A 23,711-nucleotide genomic window follows, 5' to 3' on the forward strand; every position below is an offset into this window, starting at 1 on the left:
GAGTTTGGAGCACAGAAAGGTTTATTGCAGGGCCATGCAAGGAGGTGGGTGGCTTATACCTTAAAAACCCCGAACTCCCTGAAAGCTTTCAGCAAAGCCCTTTTATAGGAAAGGTGAGGGAGGGTCATGGTTAGTTGTTGCAAACGTCTTGGTGTCAGATTCTTTGTTCTTGAGGTCAGGTCATGGTCAGGTCATGATGTTCCTGTAAACCTCCACCAAAATAAACATTATTCTGTGTTCTGACAAGGGCAAGATCCCAAGGCTGTACTTTCATCCTCTGAGGTCCAGGCCTGGCCAAGAGGAGGGGTCCCTGCATGAGCCGGTTACCCTGCCGGGGAGCGTTTGTCCAGCACCCAGTCTGAGTCCTCCCGCCAGTGCCCAGCCCCGGCTGAGGAGGCAGATCTCAGCTGGCGGAACGCTTAGGGCCAGGTTCCCAGACCCTGCCCAGCCGTCATCACTGAGGAAGCCAGGTGCCCAGGACCCAACTGGCCCTCTGACTCCTCAGGGCACCCAAACAGTGGCCGGGACCCATGGAGATGTCACTGCCCTTTGGTCGAGGAGGTGGGGATGGGGGAGAGATTCGTTGCTGCTTCCAGGCCTGGGCCTGGCCAGTGGGCGGCTTTGGCGAGTGCTCTGGAGCTCTGCGGGACATAGCCCTCAGCCTGTCCCTGGGCCTCCCAGCTCACCTGCCAGGCCCGAAGCCAGAGGGCCTGGAGGGCCCGAGGGAGAAGGACGCGATCCACCTCTCACTGCACTCTCTGCCATGAGGACCACTGTGAGGCTGACTGTTGGCAGAGCGGGACCTCTAACCGCCAAGCCAACGGTCATGCTAAAGGCCGTGTGCCTGCCCCACTTTCCATCTCCCTCATGTCCATCTGTTTAGTTTGGGTCCTTACAGTCTTAGGGGAATTAGACCTACCATTTCCTAGTGATGAAGATAAGAAGACTATAATACTATAAACTAGTCTTCTGTTTCCAGATCAATGATGGGATTGCAAGGATTGGCGCTTCATGGTAATGTAGCTGTGAAATGTCAAAACACAAACTACGCAACATAAAATGTAACATTTGTTTAATTCAGACTGAACAAGAGTATAAACCACTTCCATTTCTTGCTCTAATGATGAGAGGTTTACGGGGCTGAGGACTCCCTACCCAAGAGACTCCTCTATACTACTGAAAATTTGACTATTAGAGATAAATTTCATTGGGTCTTTGAGGTTCGTAGACTTTTGAAGTGTTCAAGGGTCCTCCATTAATAGAGATACATATAAGTGTTCTCTTAGAGGGAATTAGTTGACAGTTCAGAGCTCTGAAGGTACGGAGCAGACATTCATGGACATGTGGGAGTAGGGTTGTGGTTAGGCAAGAGTGGAAGTAAGTAGGGGAGTGGAAAGTGGAACCATAAACAAACTTTTAATAATCCACAATAACCCAAGGCAGGCACTGTTCTCTTCTGTTATTTATAAAGACTGTAGCATTATCTATTACTGTACAAAGGATTGTTTTTTTAAAAGTTTTTTTCCCCTTATATTGATGGGAGGTATATTATAGATCTGGTATATTTTTCTGGGATTCTTCAACATGTTGTTAAGAAAATCTGTCCTAGTCTCAGACCAGTCTCTCAGCTTTTGTTTGGAAAATATGGAAACCATATTTAAAAAAAAAATTGAGGTGACTGATCAACAAAAGTGTGGAATATTTAAAAAAACTGAGGCATCTTATCAACAAAAGCTTGAAATTAAAAAAGTGTTGATACTTAATTCCTCATTTATTTTACTGAAAATGGAAACATTTATACTTAAAAAAATTAATCTGTTCCTTAGTATTTCCATACCATTTTAACAATATGAGATGGGAAATTAAACGTCTCAGTGTGGCCATAAAATTTGCTCAGGAAACTAAGAAAAATCACAAATATTATTTAAATCAGAGATTTACTGAAACACTAAATGAAGATTCTGTTCTACACATTGCTTAATGATTAGTAATCGAACGCATTGAAAAGGACAAAGCACTTAAACATGAAGCAGTGATCGTATACAGTCTTTTCCCATTACTTTTAGTGAGTATGGAGCCGTTTTAGCTGAATAGAAATAACTGTTCAATCCAGACTTTGTTGGAAGGTTTCCTTAAAGAACCTGGCAAAAAATTTACAAAGGATGCCAAAGAACGATTTTTGTCCTTACATGAGTTCTCGCAATAGATTTCTTGTGTAGTCTTCATAATGGACTGAGCTATATTTGCATATGGATATGTCTAGTATCCTCTGGCTCCTTCTCCTTCACTCTTCTTCCCCTTTAGTTTTTGGTGCTTGACTTTCTTAGCTGGAGGATGATGGGACACCTGATTCAGGTACTTGGGGATCATTGATGTTGTGGCCACCGGTCTGCAGAGTATTTGGTCAATGTCATAGATGGGCTGGCTTTCTAGATCATTACTAGCTGTATCTAAGGAGGCTTGTTTCTTCAGTTAAAAGGAGAAAAAAACATATTAGAGATTTTTTTATTACTGTAGTTCAAATTAAATTTGTTTTCTGGATATATACACTTAAACTCCAAATACCACATGTTAGTTATTTATGCAAAGAAAAAGTTACTGTAGATGAAAGGTATAAATGCAGAAGAAATGCTCTTTTTTATATGCCCTTGTATAAGGTTATAGCGATCATTATCACCATCGGCAAACATTTAATAAGTACTTTCTGTGATTAGAGCATTCTGCTGGGAGGAATTATTTGAATATTAGTAAAATATTTTCCTTTCCTAAACAACCTTAAGGTATAATGTGATAAAGTCATAGTAATTTTATAAATATCTAATTGTTGTGAAGGTCAATGAGCTTTTAAGATTGCCTCAAAATATGGTGTCACTGGCAAAGTGGGAAATTAGTTTAAGAGTGCTATTTTCCAGAAAGTTATACTAAAATTAGAAATTAGTTTGCAGTCCATTAAAAAAATACATGCCGACTTTTGTATACTTAGCTTTCTTAGACAGATCGGGAAGGGATCTAACAAAATGTCGTTCCATATCCTTAATTTTATGGATCAGGCAGCTGAGAAAGATACAGTGACTTACCTAAGGGCCCAGACAGATACCTTCACTTCCTATGCATTCTATTCACTGTAGCTCACTACTTTCTTGGTGTGTTTCGTAACTTAAAATAATCGATCTATAATTAACAGGTTATTTTAAGGACCTTCTAATTGAGTACACCTTTGCTGAACACCTGACATATGCAAGAAACTGCTACATGCTGGGGATGAATGGTGGAAATTGGGGAGGTTATGAAGAAGAATAAGACATGGTTCTTTCTCTCAAAGAAGATGATAATCTTATCTTTTAAACTCTTTGATATTCTATAACTATTATTATTTGCATCACTAATTCACCTTTTTTTTGTGTTTCTTCCATTTCAGCCACAGGTAATGAGCAGATAAAACAGACAGGATTGAAAAGAGAACTTGTACTAAAATATAAATAAGATGTAAAAGACACTGAAATATATCCGTACTAGCAAAATTGCAGCATAGTTTGTTCAGAGGGTAAGGTAGACGGTGAGATGGAGAAGGCTTAACTTTCAAATGATGTGTTTCTTCTGGAAAAATCTCCCATCCAACCTTTGTCCAGGTAGTACCATCACAAATGCAGAAACTCTCCCTGAAGAAGCAGAGAAACAACAGAGGAAAAATCAGGGATAGTCCTTGAGAAGGCATCTTTCTTTCTCAAATGGAAAAAGCATTTATAGTCAAAAATTGGTTACAGACAGAGCAGAAATGCCCTGAGTATTAGTTAACATGGTGTTCCAGTCAAAGCACTGAAGATACTTTTACTGGTCAGCAAAATATACACTGATGATCACTGTAACATCATCAGTCATAGTGATTCAGGGATAAATTCAGTGATGTCATAGAGAACCACACTGGACTGAAAAGGTGTTGCCTAGCCAATCACCTTGGATTTCTTAGGAACACTTTTTCTTGTTTTTTTCCAGAATAGTTTGAGCCTCTTCAGTTTTCTGAAAAACAAATACTTTACTAATATTTTGCTAGCTAATAAATTTAAATTGTAATTATCTTAATAGAATTTCATGGAAACAACTTACCTATATCCTTTCCAACCCTTTTTTTTTTTACATCTTTATTGGACTATAATTGCTTTACAATGGTGTGTTAGTTTCTGCTGTATAACAAAGTGAATCAGCTATATGTATACATATATCCTCCCAAATCCCCTCCCTCTGCATCTCCCTCCCACCCTCCCTATCCCATCCCTCTAGGTGGTCACAAAGCATGGAGCTGATCTCCCTGTGCTATGCGGCTGCTTCCCACTAGCTATCTATTTTACATTTGGTAGTGTATATATGTCCATGCCACTCTCTCACTTCGTCCCAGCTTACCTTTCCCCTCCCAGTGTACTCAAGTTCATTCTCTATGTCTTTATTCCTGTCCTGCCCCTAGGTTCTTCAGCACCATTTTTTTTTTAAGATTCCATATATATGTGTTAGCGTACAGTATTTGTTTTTCTCTTTCTGACTTATTTCACTCTGTATGATAGACTCTAGGTCCACCTCACTACAAATAACTGAATTTCGTTTCTTTTTATGGCTGAGCAAAATTCCATTGTGTATATGTGCCACATCTTCTTTATCCATTCATCGGATCTTTGTCCATCCATGTTGATGGACAGTTAGGTCGCTTCCATGTCCTGGCTATTGTAAATAGCGTTGTAATGAACATTGTGGTGCATGACTCTTTTTGAATTGTGATTTTCTCAGGTTATATGCCCAGTAGTGGGATTGCTGGGTCATATGGTAGTTCTATTTTTAGTTTTTTAAGGAACTTCCGTACTGTTCTCCATAGTGGCTGTATCAGTTTACATTCCCGCCAACAGTGCAAGAGGGTTCCCTTTTCTCCACACGCCCTCCAGCATTTATTGTTTGTAGATTTTTTTTTTTTTTTTGTGGTACGTGGGCCTCTCACTGTTGTGGCCTCTCCTGTTGCGGAGCACAAGCTCCGGACGCGCAGGCTCAGCGACCATGGCTTATGGGCCTAGCCGCTCTGCGGCATGTGGGATCTTCCCGGACCGGGGCACGAACCCATGTCCCCTGCATCGGCAGGCGGACTCTCAACCACTGCGCCACCAGGGAAGCCCAATTGTTTGTAGATTTTTTGAAGATGGCCATTCTGACTGGTATGAGGTGATACCTCATTGTAGTTTTGATTTGCATTTCTCTAATGATTACTGATGTTGAGCATCTTTTCATGTGTTTGTTAGCAATCTGTATATCTTCTTTGGAGAAATGTCTATTTAGGTCTTCTGCCCATTTTTGGATTGGATTGTTCGTTTTTTTTGATATTGAGCTGCATGAGCTGCTTGTATATTTTGGAAACTAATCCTTTGTCAGTTGCTTCGTTTGCAAATATTTTCTCCCATTCGGAGGGTTGTCTTTTCATCATGTTTACAGTTTCCTTTGCTGTGCAAAAGCTTTTAAGTTTCATTAGGTCCATTTGTTTATTTTTATTTCAATATCTCTAGGAGGTGGGTCAAAAAAGATCTGTGATTTTTGTCATAGAGTGTTCTGCCTATGTTTTCCTCTAAGAGTTTTATAGTCTCTGGCCTTGCATTTAGGTCTTTAATCCATTTTGAGTTTATTTTTGTGTATGGTGTTAGGGAGTGTTCTAATTTCATTCCTTTACATGTAGCTGTCCAGTTTTCCCAGCAGCACTTATTGAAGAGGCTGTCTTTTCTCCATTGTGTATTCTTGCCTCCTCTATCAAGATAAGTTGGCATATGTGTGTAGGTTTATCTCTGGGCTTTCTATCCTGTTCTATTAATCTATATTTCTGTTTTTGTGCCAGTACTATACTGTCTTGATTTTTGTAGCTTTGTAGTATAGTCTGAAGTCAAGGAGCCTGATTCCTCCAGCTCCATTTTTCTTTATCAAGATTGCTTGGGCTATTCAGGATCTTTTGTGTTTCCTTACAAATTGTGAAATTTTTTGTTCTAGTTCTGTGAAAACTGCCATTGGTAGTTTGATAGGGATTGCATTGAATCTGTAGATTGCTTTGGGTAGTATAGTCGTTTTTACAATGTTGATTCTTCCAATCCAAGAACATGGTATATGTCTCCATCTGTTTGTATCATCTTTAATTTCTTTCATCAGTGTCTTATAGTTTTCTGCATACAGGTCTTTTGTCTCCTTGGGTAGGTTTATTCCTAGGTATTTTATTCTTTTTGTTGCAGTGGTAAATGGGAGTGTTACCTTAATTTCTCTTTCAGATTTTTCATCATTAGTGTATAGGAATGCAAGAGATTTCTGTGCATTAATTTTGTATCCTGCTACTTTGCCAAATTCATTGATTAGCTCTAATAGTTTTCTGGTAGCATCTTTAGGATTCTCTATGTATAGTATCATGTTATCTGCAAACAGTGACAGTTTTATTTCTTCTTTTCTGATTTGGATTCCTTTTATTTCTTTTTCTTCTCTGATTGCTGTGGCTAAAACTTCCAAAACTATGTTGAATAAGAGAGGTGAGAGTGGGCAACCTTGTCTTGTTGTTGGTCTTAGTGGAAATGCTTTCAATTTTTCACCATTGAGAACAATGTTGGCTGTGGGTTTGTCATATATGGCCTTTATTATGTTTAGGTAAGTTGCCTCTATGCCTACTGGAGGGTTTTTATCATAAATGGGTGTTGAATTTTGTCAGAAGCTTCTTCTGCATCTGTTGAGATTATCATACGGTTTTTCTCCTTCCGTTTGTTAATATGGTGTATCACATTGATTGATTTGCGTATGTTAAAGAATCCTTCCATTCCTGGGATAAACCCCACTTGATCATGGTGTATGATCTTTTTAATGTTCTGTTGGACTCTGTTTGCTAGTATTTTGTTGAAGATTTTTGCATCTATGTTCATCAGTGATATTGGCCTGTATTTTTCTTTCTTTGTAACATCTTTGTCTGGTTTTGGTATCAGGGTGATGGTGGCCTCATAGAATGAGTTTGGGAGTGTTCCTCCATCTGCTATATTTTGGAAGAGTTTGAGAAGGATAGGTGTTAGCTCTTCTCTAAATGTTTGATACAATTCGCCTGTGAAGCCATCTGGTCCTGGGCTTTTGTTTGTTGGAAGATATTTAATCACAGTTTCAATTTCATTACTTGTGACCAGTCTGCTTTTATTTTCTATTTCTTCCTGGTTAAGTTTTGGAAGGTTATGCTTTTCTAAGAATTTGTCCATTTCTTCCAGGTGTCAATTTTATTGGCATATAGCTGCTTGTAGTATTCTCTCATGATCCTTTGTATTTCTGCAGTGTCAGTTGTTACTTCTTTTTTTTAAAATTTATTTTATTTTATTTATTTTATTTTTGGCTGCATTGGGTCTTTGTTGCTGCACACGGGTTTTCTCTGGTTGCGGTGAGCGGAGGCTACTCTTCGTTGTGGTGCACAGGCTTCTCATTGTGGTGGCTTCTCTTGTTGGGAGCACGGGCTCTAGGTGCGCGGGCTCAGTAGTTGTGGCTCACGGGCTCTAGAGCACAGACTCTGTAGTTGCTCCGCAGCATGTGGGATCTTCTCGGATTAGGGCTTGAACCCATGTGTCCTGCTTTGGCAGGGGGATTCTTAACCACTGTGCCACCAGGGAAGCCCCTGTTACTTCTTTTTCATTTCTAATTCTATTGATTTGAGTCTTTTCCCTTCTTTTCTTGATGAGTCTGGCTACCAGTTTATCAATTTTGTTTATCTTCTCAAAGAACCAGCTTTTAGTTTTATTGACCTTTGCTATTGTGTCCTTCATTTATTTTTTTATTTATTTCTGATCTGATTTTTATCATTATTTTCCTTCTGCTGACTTTGGGGTTTTTTTGTTCTTCTTTCTCTAATTGCTTTAGGTGTAAGGTTAGGTTGTTTATTTGAGATTTTTCTTGTTTCTTGAGATAGGATTGTATTGCTATAAACTCCCCTCTTAGAACTGCTTTTGCTATATCCCATAGGTTTTGGGTGGTCATGTTTTCATTGTCATTTGTTTCTAGGTATTTTTTGATTTCCTCTTTGATTTCTTCAGTGATCTCTTGGTTATTTAGTAGTGTGTATTGGGGTGTCTGTGAACTTACTATGCTTTTAGGCAGCCTCTCTGCTAATGGGTGGGGTTGTGTTCCTGTTTTGCTAGTTGTTTGGCATGGGGTGTCCAGCACTGGAGCTTGCTGGTCGCTGAGCGGAGCTGGGTCTTAGCCTTGAGACGGAGATCTCTGGGAGAGCTCTCGCTGATTGATATTACGTGAGGCTGGGAGGTCTGTGGTGGCCCAGTGTCCTGAACTCGGCTCTCCCACCTCAGAGGTTCAGGCCTGACACCTGGCCAGAGCACCAAGACCCTGTTAGCCACACGCTCAGAAGAAAAGGGAGAAAAAAAAGAAATAAAATAAAATAAGTTATTAAAATTAAAAAATTAAAAAACTAATAAAAAAAAGAGAGCAACCACACCAGTAAACAAATCCACCAATGATAACAAGTGCTGAAAACTATACTAAGATAACATAAAAATCGGAAACTAGTCTGTTGCATACAGCAAACCCCAAGTCTACAGTTGCTCCCAAAGTTCACGGCCTCAATTTTGGGACGATTTGCTGTCTATTCAGGTATTCCACAGATGCAGGTACATCAAGCTGATTGTGGAGATTTAATCCGCTGCTCCTGAGGCTGCTGGGAGGGATTTCCCTTTCTCTGTTCACACAGCTCCTGGGGTTCACCTTTGGATTTGGCCCCGCCTCTGCATGTAGGTCGCCTGAGGGCGTCTATTCTTCGCCCAGACAGGAGGGGGTTAAAGGAGCAGCTGATTAGGGGGCTCTGGCTCACTCAGGCTGGGGGGAGGGAGGGGTACAGTAGTTATAATTCGAATGCGGGGTGAGCCTGTGGCAGAGGCTGGCGTGACGTTGCAATAGCCTGAGGTGCCCCGTGTGTTCTCCCGGGGAAGTTGTCCCTGATCCCAGGACCCTGGCAGTGGTGGGCTGCAAGGCTCCCGGGAGGGCAGGTGGGGATAGTGACCTGTGCTTGCACATGGGATTCTTGGTGGCTGCAGTAGCATCTTTAGCATTTCATGCACGTCTCAGGTGTCTGCGCTGATAGCCGCGGCTTGCGCCTGTCTCTGGAGCTCCTTTAAGCAGCGCTCTTAATCCCCTCTCCTCACGCACCAGGAAACAAAGAGGGAAGAAAAAGTTTCTTGACTCTTAGGCAGGTCCAGACTTTTTCCCGGACTCCCTCCCGGCTAGCTGTGGCGCACTAGCCTCCTTCAGGCTGTGTTCAAGCAGCCAACCCCAGTCCTCTCCCTGGGATCCAACCTCCGAAGCCCGAGCCTCAGCTCCCAGCACCCACCAGTCCCGGCCGGCAAGTGAGCAGACAAGCCTCTCAGGCTGGTGATTGCTAGTTGGCAGCGATCCTTTGTGCAGGAATCTCTCCGCTTTGCCCTCTGCACCCCTGTTGCTGTTCTCTCCTCTGTGGCTCCGAACCTTACCACACATCCCCCCCCCATCTCCACCTGTGAAGGGGCTTCCTAGTGTGTGGAAACTTTTCCTTCTTCACAGCTCCCTCCCAGAGGTGCAGGTCCCATCCCTATTCTTTTGTCTCTGTTTTTTCTTTTTTCTTTTGCCCTACCCAGGTACGTGGGGAGTTTCTTGCCTTTTGGGAAGTCTGAGGTCTTCTGCCAGCATTCAGGAGGTGTTTTGTAGGAGCTGTTCCACTTCTAGATGTATTTTTGATATATTTGTGGGGAGGAAGGTGATCTCCACGTCTTACTCCTCTGCCATCTTGAAGATCCTCCCCAACCCTTTGAAGTATGGTACTTTCACATCTACTTACAAAGTAGCTATAGCTGTTATCATTTCATACAACCTAGCATCTGCTTCTGTGTTTTTCATTCTGGAATGTCCTTCCCTTCAAATAGTCAAGCAAATGCTGAGTCCCTCCCCCTTTTGACCTATATCTTTTTGGTGGCAATGTGGTACTATCAGGTAGTGGGTGAGGGGTGGGGAATTTGGCGTGGTAAATGAAAAAGAGATGGTGAGGCTGCATGGTATATGATAAGAAGGTGACACAGACTCTGCCTTTAAGGAACCTACAGTCTAGACGTAGAAGCAAAAAACTACAAGACAGATTAAACTCAGAGCTAAATCAGATTATAATCATGTCACAATTGATAGAACAATGAGATCTACCTGGGGGAATTAGGAGTTTCACAGAAGTGCATTTTAAAGTAAGCTTTGAAGAATGAGTAGAATTTTGGTGGGTGGCAATGCAGAGAGGGCATTTTAGGTTGAGGAAACATAATAAGCAAAGAAATTCTGTGTAAACCTTTAGACAACCATTTATAAATATTTATTGAGCACCTCCTATGTGCTAAATACCGTTCTAGGAGCTGAGAATACATACACAACTAGGCATAAAACAGTCTTTATGTTTATGGAGTTTACTTTGTGGTAGGGAGACACAGAAAATAAAATTATCTAAATCTATGTATCTGTGCAGTGTTACGGAGAAAAATAGAGTGGTAACGGGGTTATGAAGTTGCCAGCAAGTGAGAGTGTGTTATTTTATAGAGGGCAATCAGGAGAGGCTTCTCTGTTAAGGTGATGCTCGAGCAGAGACCTGAGGAACTGAAGGAGTGAGCCTGGGAGCAGAGGGAACAGGGGGTAAATAATGGACAGGGTCTCTGGATGAATGTTGCAAGGGATGAAGCTGGAAAGTTAGTTTGTGGCTAGATAGATCTTGGAAGGCCCCACATTTTATTCAGTAGTCAATAGGGAGTCATTTACAGAGTTTTGAGGAGAGGAGTGACATAATAATAAACTTATTGAGTGCTTTACTGTGTGACAGGCACTGTGTCAAGACGTCTGCATGCATTATACTATAATACATTGTGTTTAATTCTTACAACAACCCTATGAGGATGGTGCTATAATACTTCCATTTTCTAGATGGAGAAACTGAGGTTAGTGGGGTTAAGATATTGCTATGGTCTGAAAGTTTGTGTTCCCCCCAAATTCATATGTTGAAATCCTAATGCCCAATGTGATGGTATTAGGAAGTGGGGCCTTTGGGAGATGCTTAGGACATGAAGGTGGAGCCCTCATGAATGGGATTAGTGTTCTTATAAAAGAGTCCCCACATAGTTCCCTAGCCCCATCCACTATGTGAGGGCACAGTGAGAAGGTGCTGGCAATAAAGGAAGAGGGTTTTCATTAGACTGCAACCATGTTGACAGCTTGATCTTGGACTTCCCAGCCTCCAGAACTGTGAAAAATAAGTTTCTGTTGTTTATAAACTACATAGTCTGTGGTATTTTGCAGCCTGAATGCAGTAAGACAGCTATGGTGGCATTAAGAGGATGCTTGCAGTAAGCTCCTTTCTCTACCACGCTACCCCAAATAAATATATGCTGTTAGTAAAATCGGTGTGCTTATTATATAAATGCAGTTCTATGACAAGTCCCTTAGTCCCCTCTTCCAGCTAATTCCTCTGCTAAACTTCATCCTGTATTGAAATTCTGGGGCCACTACTGACTCCAGGTCACCCAGCTAGTGGAGCCAAAACCTAAACCTTGGATTCCAGTTTAGGGAATTAATTCTGTTTGCAACATGAATGGTGGGTTTGAAGCTGTGACTGACAAAACTATTCAGCTGCAAAAACGTGCTGTCTTTCATGAAAAAGGAAGGATGACTCAGGCTGGAGCTGCAGGCCAAGAGGATGGAGCCTTACACCACAGATGATTATCCCCAGGCTTTGATACCTAATAGAATTTGCCCTGTGGGATTTCAAAATTACTTGGGAGTGTGGTGACTCCTTTTTTCCTCTAATTTCTCACTTTTGGAATGGCATTATCTATAACTGTTGCTCTGTGCCTGTCCCACCATTGTATTTTGGGAGCAGAGAACTTTGTTTTCTAGTTTCACAGGTCTACAGATGGAGAGGAATTTTACCCCAAGATAGATGGATCATACTAATGTCTCATGCATACCTTGTTTAGATGATGAGATGAGACTTTTGAGCTGATGATATTTTAGATGAGCATTTGGACATGAGTTGATGTTGTAATGGGTTGAAACTTTTGGATGTTGGCATGGGGTAAATGTATTTTGCATGGGGGATATGTAGGAGTTTTGGGAGGTCAGAGGGCCGACTGTGGTAGGCTGAAAAAAGTCTGCCAAAGATATCTAGGTTCTAATCCCTGGAACCTGTGAATGTCACCTCATATGGGATTTTGCAGATCCTTAAATTAAGGATCTTCAGATGGGGAGATTATCCTGGATTATCCCGGTGGGACCTAAATGTAATTACAACTGTCTTTATTATAAGTGAGAGGCAGGAGATTTGACACAGAAGAGGAGAAGGTGATTCTTTTTTTTTTCCCTCTGTATGCGGGCCTTTCACTGCTGTGGCCTCTCCCATTGCGGAGCACAGGCTCCGGACGCGCAGGCTCAGCGGCCATGGCTCACGGGCCCAGCCGCTCCGCGGCATGGGGGATCTTCCCAGACCGGGGCATGAACCCGCGTCCCCTGCATCGGCAGGCGGACTCTCAACCACTGCACCACCAGGGAAGCCCAGGAGAAGGTGATTTGATGATGGAGCTAGACATTGGAGTGGTGTAGTTTGATTGAAGATGGAGGAAGGAGGCACAGCCAAGGGGTACAGGCTGCCACTAGAAGTTGAAAACAGCAAGAAAATAGATTTTCCCTTCAGAGCCCCCAGAAAGAATCTCCCCGCCAACACAATCAGCTAAACTGATTTCAGGCTTTTCGCCTCTAGAATTGTAAGGGGATAAACTATAAACTTGTGTTGCTTTAAGCCACCAAATTTATGGCAATTTGTTACAGCAGCCACAGGAAACGAATACATCAATTGTTAAATTAATTTGAGGCTAATCTACCATTTACTATAGTCAGTTGTTCTGTCTAAGAATATGGTAAAGCTTTCCATTTACTTGAGTCTTTTATTTCTCTCAAAGTGTTGTAATTTTGTTTAAACAGGTCTTGCAAATTTTGCGACGTGTGCTATAGAGAATGGAATTATTTTAAACACTTTTTTTTTTTTTAAAGAGGGAAGCTATTTGAATTTATTTTGAAGGATAAAGAAGGGTAAAGCAAGTGACAGTTTTTCTCTTGGAAATGTTTTTTGTTCCTTTCCCCAGAGTAGGTATTTTGATAGACTATAGTCTCTTTGGTATCGGGTATCACATTTTATGTTTATTTGCTCTTTAAAAATTTTAGCGCAATTCTAGGAATACAGTGAGTGCCCCAAAGTGCTGTGCTAGTTGAATGTTATCCTTTTGAAGTTCCCCAAGGAAAACAACTGCAACAAATCTCCTATACAGTCTTTATAAAACTCTGGAGATATAAATGTACATTACAAGCATGTAATGTTTGTCATGCATATTTTTTGGTCTTTGTCTTATTAATATGCATTTTACTGTTCTATTCTTTCAGATGCAAGGCTGGCGCTAAAAAAATATATCGCAAACGTCTCTGCAATTGTTACAGATACAGCAAAGGGACCAGGGAAGCTTTTTAAGGAAGACAAGGTACTGCATTGTGATTATAGTTTGCTCTGAAGTCTTCCGAGATTTTTGCCTTGTATCTCTAATTTCTACACTAATGCACTAGAGGTAGGTAGCGGTCCTCACTGCTCTCTTCTCCCTCCCTTCCTTCATTTATTCCTTTTTTTTTTTTTTTTTGCGGTACGCGGGCCTCTCACTGTTGTGGCCTCTCCCGTTGCGGAGCACAGGCTCGGACGCGCAGGCTTAGCGGCCGTGGCTCACGGGACTAGCCGCTTCGTGGCATGTGGGATCTACCCGGATTGGGGCACAAACCCGTGTCCCCTGCATCGGCAGGCGGTCTCTCAACCACTGTGCCACCAGGGAAGCCCTTTATTTTATTTTTTATTTTTTTGCATATACATTTATTCGTGTCTCTATATTATTACAAACTATAGAGTAATGAACATCTTAAATCAGATATCAGCAGTTTGCTGCTCATGTGCAAAGAGATGGTTCTGCAATGCAGATTGAGAGGTTTTCAGTGAGGTGAAGCTCTTTTTGCATTTCTTGCACTTTCTTCTGTGAACCACCTGAGAAAGAATAAAATATCCTCGGCATTGCCCGTTGAGTTGCATGCAGCTCATACCATCCACCCGTTTTTTTCCAACCTTTGCAAACACTTTTCTTTATCACAGGCTCATTGAAAATAAAGAATTAGGGAGAAGGTGTAGACTGGCCCAAGGCTTCATGACTCTAGATTATGAGTTTCTTTATACGCACATTCCACTAATGTTAGAGCTGCACTGTCAGATATAGTAGCCCCTAGCCATATGAGATTATTTAAATTAGAATTAATTAAAATTAAATAAAATTAAAAATTCAGTTCCTCAGCCACTTTTCTAGTGCTCATTGGCTATGTATGTCTAATGGTGACTGTATTGGACAATGCAGATACAGAACATTTCCATCATCACAAAAAGTTCTGTTGCACAGTGCTGGTTTAGAGTTACTATATAGAGTTTTATTTTTAAATAAACAAGTGGAAGGTAAATTCTTTGTTACTGTCTCTAGAATACCATCCTCAATGCATGCCGTATAAAAAATGAATGGCTGGAAACCCATTTAGAAGCTTCCATTAATGAGCTTTTTGAGCAGAAACAGCAATTGGAAGATATTGTGACTCCTATCTTCACAAAAATGGCTACACCACGTAAGTTTTGGATAAAAATGGTTTGAGTGTCAGAAAAGATGAAAATTAGGTTCAATGTTTTTATTTCTGAGATAATCTGATTTCAACAATCTTCATTAAGTAGCCATTAACCTTGTTACAGGCACTAATCTATAACTCAGTTTCATTGAGTTACAATATTAATAATAAAAATAATGACAGAGTTATTTCTACAGAGAATGTCTAGTACTAATCTTATTACCATCATTAATCATTTAATTTTATGTAATTTACTATAGTTTTGACCAGTGATTTTCAACCAGGAAGACATGTCCTTCAAGGAGATAGAGCGGCAGAATTTGAAAAAAACATTTTCAGTAATGTAACTCTATAGTTTGAAAAACCTATTGTGGGAATACTGTCCTGTCAGTGGAGAAGGTGCACTGTCAGAATCTTGGTGGCAGGTGTACCTAAGATTTTAAAAATATCAGCTTTATTGAGATAGAATTCTCATACCATAAAATTCACCATTTAAAAAATGAAAAATTCAGCGGTTTTCAGATTTATATAATCATCACCACTGTCTAATTTTAGAACATTTTACCAGCCCGAAGAGACACACCGTATCTGTTAGTAGTCACTGCCCATTCCTCCCTTCCACAAGTCCCTGGCAACTACTAATCTACTTTTTATCTCTATGGATTGCCTGTTCTGAACATTTCAGAGATAGATCATATAGTCTGTTGCCTTTTGTATCTGGCTTCTTTCACTTTGCATAATGTTTTTAAGGTTTATCCATGTTGTAATATGTGTCAGTATTCCTTTTTATCGCTGAACAATAGTCCATTGTATGGATTCAACTTTATCCATTCATTAATTGATGGACACTTGAGTTTCTACTATTTGACTATTATAAATAATGCTGCCATGAATTTTTGTGTACAAATTTTTGTGTGGCCTCATGCTTTCATTTCTCTTGGGTATATATTTAGGAGTAGAATTGCTGGGGTCATATAGTACCTCTATTTCTGACCTTTTGAGGAATTGCCAAACTTTTTCCAAACTTCCATTCCCATAAGCAATATATATGAGGATTCCAATTTCTCCACATTGTTATCAACATTTGTTATTATCTTAAAAAAATTTTTTTTAGCTGTTCTAGTGGGTATGAAGTAACTTAATGTAGTTCTGATTTGCATTTCCTTAATTACTGATGACGTTAAACATTTTTTCAAGTGCTTACTGGCCATTTGTATATTTTCTTTGGAGAAATGTCTCTGAATCTTTTGCCCATTTTTAAGTTGAGTTGTCTTCTTATGTTTTTAATTGAAGTATAGGTGATTTATAATAATATATTAGTTTCAGGTGTACAGCATAGTAATTCAATATTTTAATAGAATTTAAAGTTACTACAAAATAATGGCTACACTTCCCTGTGCTGTTCAATATATCCTTGTTGCTTATTTATTTTATGTGTAGTGGTTTATATCTCTTAATCCCCTACCCCTATCTTGCCCCTCCCATCTTCTCTCTCCCACTGGTGACCACTAGTTTGTTCTCTATATCTGTGAGTCTGTTTGTTTTGTTATATTCATTTGTTTTATAAAAATTTTTTTAGACTCCACATGTAAGTGATAACATAGAGCATATGACTTTCTCTGACTTATTTCACTAAGCATAATACCCTCTAGGTCCATCCATGTTGTTGCAAATGGCAGAATTTCATTCTTTTTTATGGCTGAGTAAACATACATATATAACACACACACACACACACACACACACACACACACACACACACACACACACACACACACACACACACACACACACACACACACACACACACCCCGACACATCTTCTTTATCCATTCATCTCTTTGTTTTGCTTTGTTTTTTTGGTTTTATTTTTGGCCATGCCAGTCAGCTTGTGGGATCTTAGTTCTCCAATCAGGGATTGAACCTGGGCCCTGGCAGTGAAAGCACCAAGTCCTAACCACTGGGCCACCAGGGAGTTCCATATCCATTTATCTCTTGAGGGACACTTAGGTTGCTTTTATATCTTGGCTGTTGTAAATTGATGCTGCTATGAAAATTGGGATGCATGTTTCTTTTTGAATTAGTGTTTTCATTTTCTTCAGATATACACTCAGGAGTGGAATTGTTGGATCATATGGTAGTTCTATTTTTAGTTTTTTTGAGGAATCTCCATACTGTTTCCACAGTGGCTGCACCAATTTACATTCCCACCAACAGTGCAAGAGGGTTCCCTTTTCTCTATATCCTTGCCAACATTTGTTATTTATGGACTTTTTGAAGATGGCCATTTTGACAGGTGTGAGGGGATAACTCATTGTGGTTTTGATTTGTGTTTCTCTGATGATTAGTGATGTTGAGTGTCTATTTGTATGCCTGTTGGCCATCTGTATGTCTTCTTTGGAAAAATGTCTGAATTTTGGAAACATTCAGGTCTGCCCATTTTTTAATCGGACTTTTTGGTTTTTTGATGTTGAGTTGTCTGAGCTGTTTGTATATTTTGCATAAAAACCCCTTGTTGGTTGCATCATTTGCAAATATTCTGTAGGTTGTCTTTCCTTTTTGACCATGGTTCCCTTTGCTGTGTAAAAGCTTTTAAGTTTAATTAGGTCCCCTTTGTTTATCTTTGCTTTTGTTTCTTTTGCCTTTGGAGACAGATCCAAAAAATTATTGCTGTGATTTATGCCAGTGTTCTGCCTATGCTGTGTTCTAGGAGTTTTATCATTTCAGATCTTACATTTAGATCTTTAATCCATTTTGAGTTTATTTTTATATATGGTGTGAGAAAATGTTCTAATTTCATTCTTTTACATGTAGCTGTCCAGTTTTCCCAGCACCACTTATTAAAGAGGCTGTTTTTTCTCCATTGTACGTTCTTGCTTCCTTTGTCATAAATTAGGTGACCATATGTGCATGGGTTTATCTCTGGGCTCTTTTTTCTGTTCCTTGATCTAATTTTCTGTTTTGTGCCAGCACCATGCTGTTTTGATTACTGTAGTTTTGTAGTATACTCTGAAGTCAGGGCATGTGATACCTCCAGCTTTGTTCTTTTTTCTCAAGATTGCATTGGAAAATTGGGGTATTTTGTGGTTACATATAAATTTTAGTATGATTTGTTCCAGTTCTGTGGAAAGTGCCATTGGTATTTTGAGAGAGATTGCATTAAATCTGTAGATTGCTTTGTGTAGTGTGGACATTTTAACAATATTAATTCTTCTAATTCAGGAACATGGGATGTCTTTCCATTTCCATTTATCATCTTCAAATTCTTTCATTCATGTTTTATAGTTTTCAGAGTATAGGTTTTTCACCTCTGAGGTTACAGTTATTCCTAGGTTTTCTTAATGTGATTTTGAATAGGATTTTAAACAGGCTTGTTTTCTTGCTTTCTCTTTCTGATAGTTCATTATTAACATATGGAAAAGCAACAGATTTTTGTATATTAATCTTGTATCCTGCAACTTTACTGAATTAATTTATTAGTTCTAATAGTTTTTTGGTGGAGAATTTAGGGTTTTCTATATAGAGTATCTTGTCATATGCAAATAGTGTCTTTATGTCAAAGAGTGTTTTTCTTGTTTTCCTCTAAGAGTTTTATAGTGTCTGGTCTTACATTCAGGTCTTTAATCCACTTGAAGTTTATTTTTGTGTATGGTGTTAGAGAGTGTTCTAATTTCATTCTTTTACATGTAGCTGTCCAGTTTTCCCAGCACCAATATTGAAGAGGCTGTCTTTTCTCCACTGTATGTTCTTTCCTCCTTTGTCATAAATTAGGTGCCCATATGTGCGTGGGTTTATCTCTGGGCATTCTATCCTGTACCATAGATCTATACTGGTTTTGTGCCAGTACCATACTGTCTTGATTACTGTAGCTTTATGGTATAGTTTGAAGTGGGTGAGCCTGATTCCTCCAACTGCATTTTTCTTTCTCAAGATTGCTTTGGCTATTTGGGGTCTTTTGTGTTTCCATATGAATTGTAAAATTTTTTGTTCTAATTCTGTGAAGAATGCCATTGGTAGTTTGATAGGGATTGCATTGATACTGTAGATTGCTTTGGGTAGTATAGTCATTTTCACAATATTGATTCTTCCAATCCCAGAACATGGTATATTTTTCCATCTGTTTATGTCATCTTTGATTTCTTTCATCAGTGTTTTATAGTTTTCTGAGTACAGGTCTTTTGCCTCCTAGGGCAGTTTTATTCCTAGGTATTTTATTCTTTTTGTTGCGATGGTAAGTGGGATTGTTTCCTTAATTTCTCTTTCTGATTTTATATTGTTGGTGTATAAGAATGCCAGAGATTTCTGTGCATTAATTTTGTATCCTGCAACCTTACCAAATTCATTTATTAGTTCTAGTAGTTTTCTGGTGGCATCTTTAGGATTTTCTATGTATAGTATCATGTCATCTGCAGACAGTGACAGTTTTACTCCTTCTTTTCCAATTTGGAATACTCTTATTTCTTTTAGGACTTCCAAAACTATGTTGAATAATAGTGGCAAGAGTGGACATCCTTGTCTTGTTCCTGATCTTAGTGGAAATGCTTTCAGTTTTTCACCATTGAAAATGATGCTTGCTGTGGGTTTGTCATATATGGCCCTTTATTATGTTGAGGTAGTTTCCCTCTATGCTCATTTTCTGGAGAGTTTTTATCATAAATCGGTGTTGAATTTTGTCAAAAGCTTTTCTGCATCTATTGAAGTGATTATATGGTTTTTATTCCTTAATTTGTTAATATGGTGTATCTCATTGATTGATTTGTGTATATGTAAGAATCCTTGCATCCCTAGGATAAATCTCACTTGATCATGGTGTATGATCCTTTTAATGTGTTGTTGGATTCTGTTTGCTAGTATTTTGTTCTGGATTTTTGCATCTATGTTCATCAGTGATATTGGTCTATAATTTTCTTTTTTTGTGATATATTTTCTGGTTTTGGTATCAGGGTGATGGTGGCTTTGTAGAATGAATTTGGGAGTGTTTCTCCCTCTGCAATTTTTTGGAAGAGTTTGAGAAGGATGGGTGTTAGTGCTTCTCTAAATGTTTGTTAGAATTCACCTGTGAAGCCACCTGGTTCTGGAGTTTTGTTGGTTGGAAGATTTTTAATTATAGTTTGAATTTCATTACTTGTGATATGTCTGTTTATATTTTCTAATTCTTCCTAGTTCAGTCTTGGAAAATTGTACCTTTCCAAGAATTTGTCCATTTCTTTGTGGTTTTCCATTTGATTGGCATATAGTTGTTTGTAGTGGTCTCCTATAATCCTTTGTATTTCTACGGTGTCATTTGTGATTTCTCCTTTTTCATTTCTAATTTTATTGATTTGAGTCCTCTCCATCTTTTTCTTGAGGAGTCTGGCTAATGGTTTATCAATATTGTTTATCTTCTCAAAGAACCAGCTTTTAGTTTTATTGATCTTTGCTATTGTTTTCTTTGTATCTATTTCATTTATTTCTGCTCTGATCTTTATGATTTCTTTCCTCCTATTGACTTTGGGTTTTCTTTGTTCTTCTTTCTCTACTTGTTTTAAGTGTAGGGTTAGATTGTTTATTTGAGATGTTTCTTGTTTCTCGAGGTAGGCTTATATTGCTATAAACTTCATTCTTAGAACTGGTTTTGCTGCATCCCATAGGTTTTGGATTGTCGTATTGTCATTGTAATTTGTCTGTAGGTATTTTTTGATTTCCTCTTTGATTTCTTCAGTGATCTCTTGGTTATTTAGTATTGTATTGTTTAGCCTCCATGTGTTTGTGTTTTTTATGTTTTTTCCCCTGTGATTGATTTCTAATTTCATAGCGTTGTGGTCAGAAAAGATGCTTCATATGATTTCAATGTTCTTAAATTTACTGAGGCTTGATTTGTGACCCAAGATGTGATCTGTCCTGTAGAATGTTCAATGTGCACTTGAGAAGAAAGTGTATGTAATCTGCTGTTTTGGGATGGAATGTCCTGTAAATATCAACTAAATCTATTTGGTCTGTTGTGTCATTTAAAGCTTGTGTTTCCTTATTAATGTTCTGTCTGGATGATCTGTCCATTGGTGTAAGTGAGGTGTTAAAAGTCCCCCACTATTATTGTGTTACTGTTGATTTCCTCTTTTATAGCTGTTAGCAGTTGCCTTATGTATTGAAGTGCTTGTGTGTTGGGTGCATAAATATTTATAATTGTTAACTCTTCTTCTTAGATTGATCCTTTGATCAGTATGTGGTGTCCCTCCTTATCTCTTGTAACAGTCTTTATTTTAAAGTCTATTTTGTCTGATACGAGTATTGCTACTCCAGCTTTCTTTTGATTTCCATTTGCATGGAATATCTTTTTCCATCCCTTCACTTTCAGTCTGTTTGTGTCCCTAGGTCTGAAGTGTGTCTCTTGTAGACAGCATATATATGGGTCTTGTTTTTGTATCCATTCAGCAAGCCTGTGTCTTTTGGTTGGAGCATTTAATCCATTCATGTTTAAGGTAATTATCGATATGTATGTTCTGATTACCATTTTCTTAATTGTTCTGGGTTTGTTTTTGTAGGTCATTTTCTTCTCTGCGTTTCCCACCTAGAGAAGTTTCTTTAGCATTTGTTGTAAAGCTGGTTTAGTGGTGCTGAATTCTCTCAGCTTTTGCTTGTCTGAAAAGCTTTTGATTTCTCTGTTGAATCTCAGTTAGATCCTTGCTGGGTAGAGTAATGTTGGTTGTAGGTTTTTCTGTTTCATCACTTTAAGTATATCCTGCCACTCCCTTCTGGCCTGCAGAGTTTCTGCTGAAAAATCAGCTGATAACCATATGGGGATTACTTTGTATGTTATTTTTTGTTTTTCTCTTGCTGCTTTTAATATTTTTTCTTTGAATTTAATTTTTGTTAGTTTGATTAATATGTCTTGGTGTGTTTTTCTTAGGGTTTATCCTGTATGGGACTCTCTGCACTTCCTGGACTTGGGTGACTATTTCCTTTCCTATGTTAGGGAAGTTTTCACCTATAGTCTCTTCAGATATTTTCTCATACCCTTTCTTTTTCTCTTCTTCTTCTGGGACCCCTATAATTCAAATGTTGGTGCATTTAGTGTTGTCCCAGAGATCTCTGAGATTGTCTTCAATTCTTTTCATTGCTTTTTCTTTATTCTGCTCCTTGGCAGTTATTTGCACCATTTTGTTTACCAGCTCACTTATTTGTTCTTCTGCCTCAGTTATTCTCTTATTGATTCTGTCTAGTGTATTTTTCATTTCAGTTATTTGTTTGTTCTTTAGTTCTTCTAGATCTTGGTTAAATATTTTTTTATTTTCTCATTCCATGCCTCCATTCTATTTCTGAGATTCTGGATCATTTTTACTATCATTACAATGAATTCTCTTTCAGGTAGATTGCCTGTTTCCTCTTCATTTGTTTGGTTTTGTACGGTTTTACCTTGTTCATTCATCTGTGACATATTTTTTTGCTGTCTCATTTTTTTCTTTTTTTTAATGAGTGGGATTGTGTTCCCGTCTCGGTGATTGGTTGGCCTGAGGCTTTCAGCACTGGAATTTGTAGGCTGTTGTGTAGAGGTGGGTCTTGGTGCTGAGTTGAGGACCTCCATGAGACCTCACTCCGATGAATATTCCCTGGGGACTGAGGTTCTCTGTTAGTCCAGTGGTTCGGACTCGGAGTTCCCAGTGCAGGAGCTTCGGCCTGACCCCCGGCTCATGAACCAGGATACTGCAAGCCACGTGGGGTGGCAAAAAAAAAAGAGAGAATCATAACAAAGTAAAAAATAGAATTAAACTAGTAAACTAACAGATATGTGAGAAAGAATACAAAAATAAAAATGTAGATAACTAAACAACCAGAATTTACAACTGTACCACAATAGTGAAAAAGAGGAGGGAAAAGAAAAAAAAAGAAAAAAGGAAAAAGGCGGGGAGGCCTTAGCTATGGAGGGCAGGGCCTAAGCAAGGGCAAGGTTTGGGTGGTAGGCGTGGCCTATGCTCAGGACCCACAGGGCTGGAAAAGGCCCTGGGGGCTGTGGGAGGCGGGGTTTAGCCTCAACACAAAAGAAGGTGCTCAGGCTTGCCTACCACCCCTGGTCTCAGAGAGTGGGGGACCTCACCTGGGAGCCCAGGAGGCTTCCTGGGCTCGAATGGGTGGGGCAGTTGCCCTCTGCTGCTTTCCCACTCCTCCTGGAAGGCTCTTCCCGCCTGCCTGTCCTGATCTCCCGGCCTCAGCGGTGCTGATTCTGTCTGGCTTCCACTTCTCCTCCCCTCTCAGTCCCACCATTTCACTTGGGGGTTCCTCCCATCTCCTTGGGCGTCAGGGTTTCCCACCAGCGGCTGGCAGGTGCCCTAGTTGTGGGGAGATGCTAACTTGGAGTCTTCCCACACCGCCATCCTGACTCATTTTGGTATTAGGGTAATGGTGGCATCATAGAATGCATTTGGGAGTGTTCTCCCATCTTAAAAATTTTTTGGAATAGTTTGAGAAGGTTAGGTATTAACTCTTCTTTGTATGTTTGGTACAATTCTTCTGTGAAGCCATTTAGTCATGTCTTTTGCTTTCTGGAAGTTTTTAAAATTACAGTTTCAATTTCACAGGTAATGATTGGTCTGTTCAGATTGTCTATTTCTTCTTGATTTAGTCTTTGAAAGTTGTGTTTTTCTGGAAATTTGACCATTTCTTCTAGGTTGTTCAATTTGTTGGCATGTAACTGTTCATAATATTCTCTTATGATTTTTTTTGTATCTCTGTGATAGCAGTTGTTATTTCTCCTCTTTCATTTCTTGTTTATTTGGGTCTTCTCTCTTTTTTTTCTTGATGAGCCTGGCTAAAGGTTTATCAATTTTATTTACCTTTTCAAAAAACCAGTTCTTGGATTCATTGATCTTTTCTGTTGTTTTTTGATCTCTGTTTGTTTTCGCTCTGATATTTATTTTCTTCTTTCCATCTGCTAACTTTGGGCTTTGTTTGTTTTTCTAATTCCTTTTTTTAAAATGACGGTACTTTAAATTTATTATTTATTGTATTTATTT

At 39.2% G+C, this 23,711-nt stretch overlaps 2 protein-coding genes across 3 annotated transcripts in view; one reads left to right on the forward strand and one right to left on the reverse strand.

Annotated features, from left to right (window-relative positions):
• Positions 1-23,711, forward strand: part of ANKRD45 (ankyrin repeat domain 45) — a 52,946-nt gene that overhangs the window by 20,141 nt on the left and 9,094 nt on the right. For both annotated transcript variants that reach the window (XM_060142184.1, XM_060142183.1), the window contains exons 4-5: positions 13,468-13,562; positions 14,589-14,727. In XM_060142184.1, coding sequence (XP_059998167.1) covers positions 13,468-13,562; positions 14,589-14,727 — 234 coding nt within the window. The remainder of the gene's footprint in view (positions 1-13,467; positions 13,563-14,588; positions 14,728-23,711) is intronic.
• On the reverse strand, positions 2,260-3,715 carry TEX50 (testis expressed 50). The gene is made up of 2 exons (XM_060142180.1): positions 3,394-3,715; positions 2,260-2,474 (listed from the first exon to the last, which is right to left on the reverse strand). Exons 1-2 carry the CDS (start codon positions 3,713-3,715, stop codon positions 2,260-2,262), a joined length of 537 nt encoding a protein of 178 aa, XP_059998163.1.

Source organism: Lagenorhynchus albirostris, chromosome 2 (assembly GCF_949774975.1).
Source record: "Lagenorhynchus albirostris chromosome 2, mLagAlb1.1, whole genome shotgun sequence".
Taxonomy (NCBI): domain Eukaryota; kingdom Metazoa; phylum Chordata; class Mammalia; order Artiodactyla; family Delphinidae; genus Lagenorhynchus; species Lagenorhynchus albirostris.

Excerpts from the sequence above, each read along its gene's own strand:
- TEX50 (XM_060142180.1), bottom strand. The coding sequence starts at position 3,715 with ATGCCTTCTCAAGGACTATCCCTGATTTTTCCTCTGTTGTTTCTCTGC. Across the intron at positions 2,475-3,393 it reads ATGGAAGAAACACAAAAAAA|AACTGAAGAAACAAGCCTCC; the intron begins AGGTGAATTAGT and ends TTTTCTCCTTTT.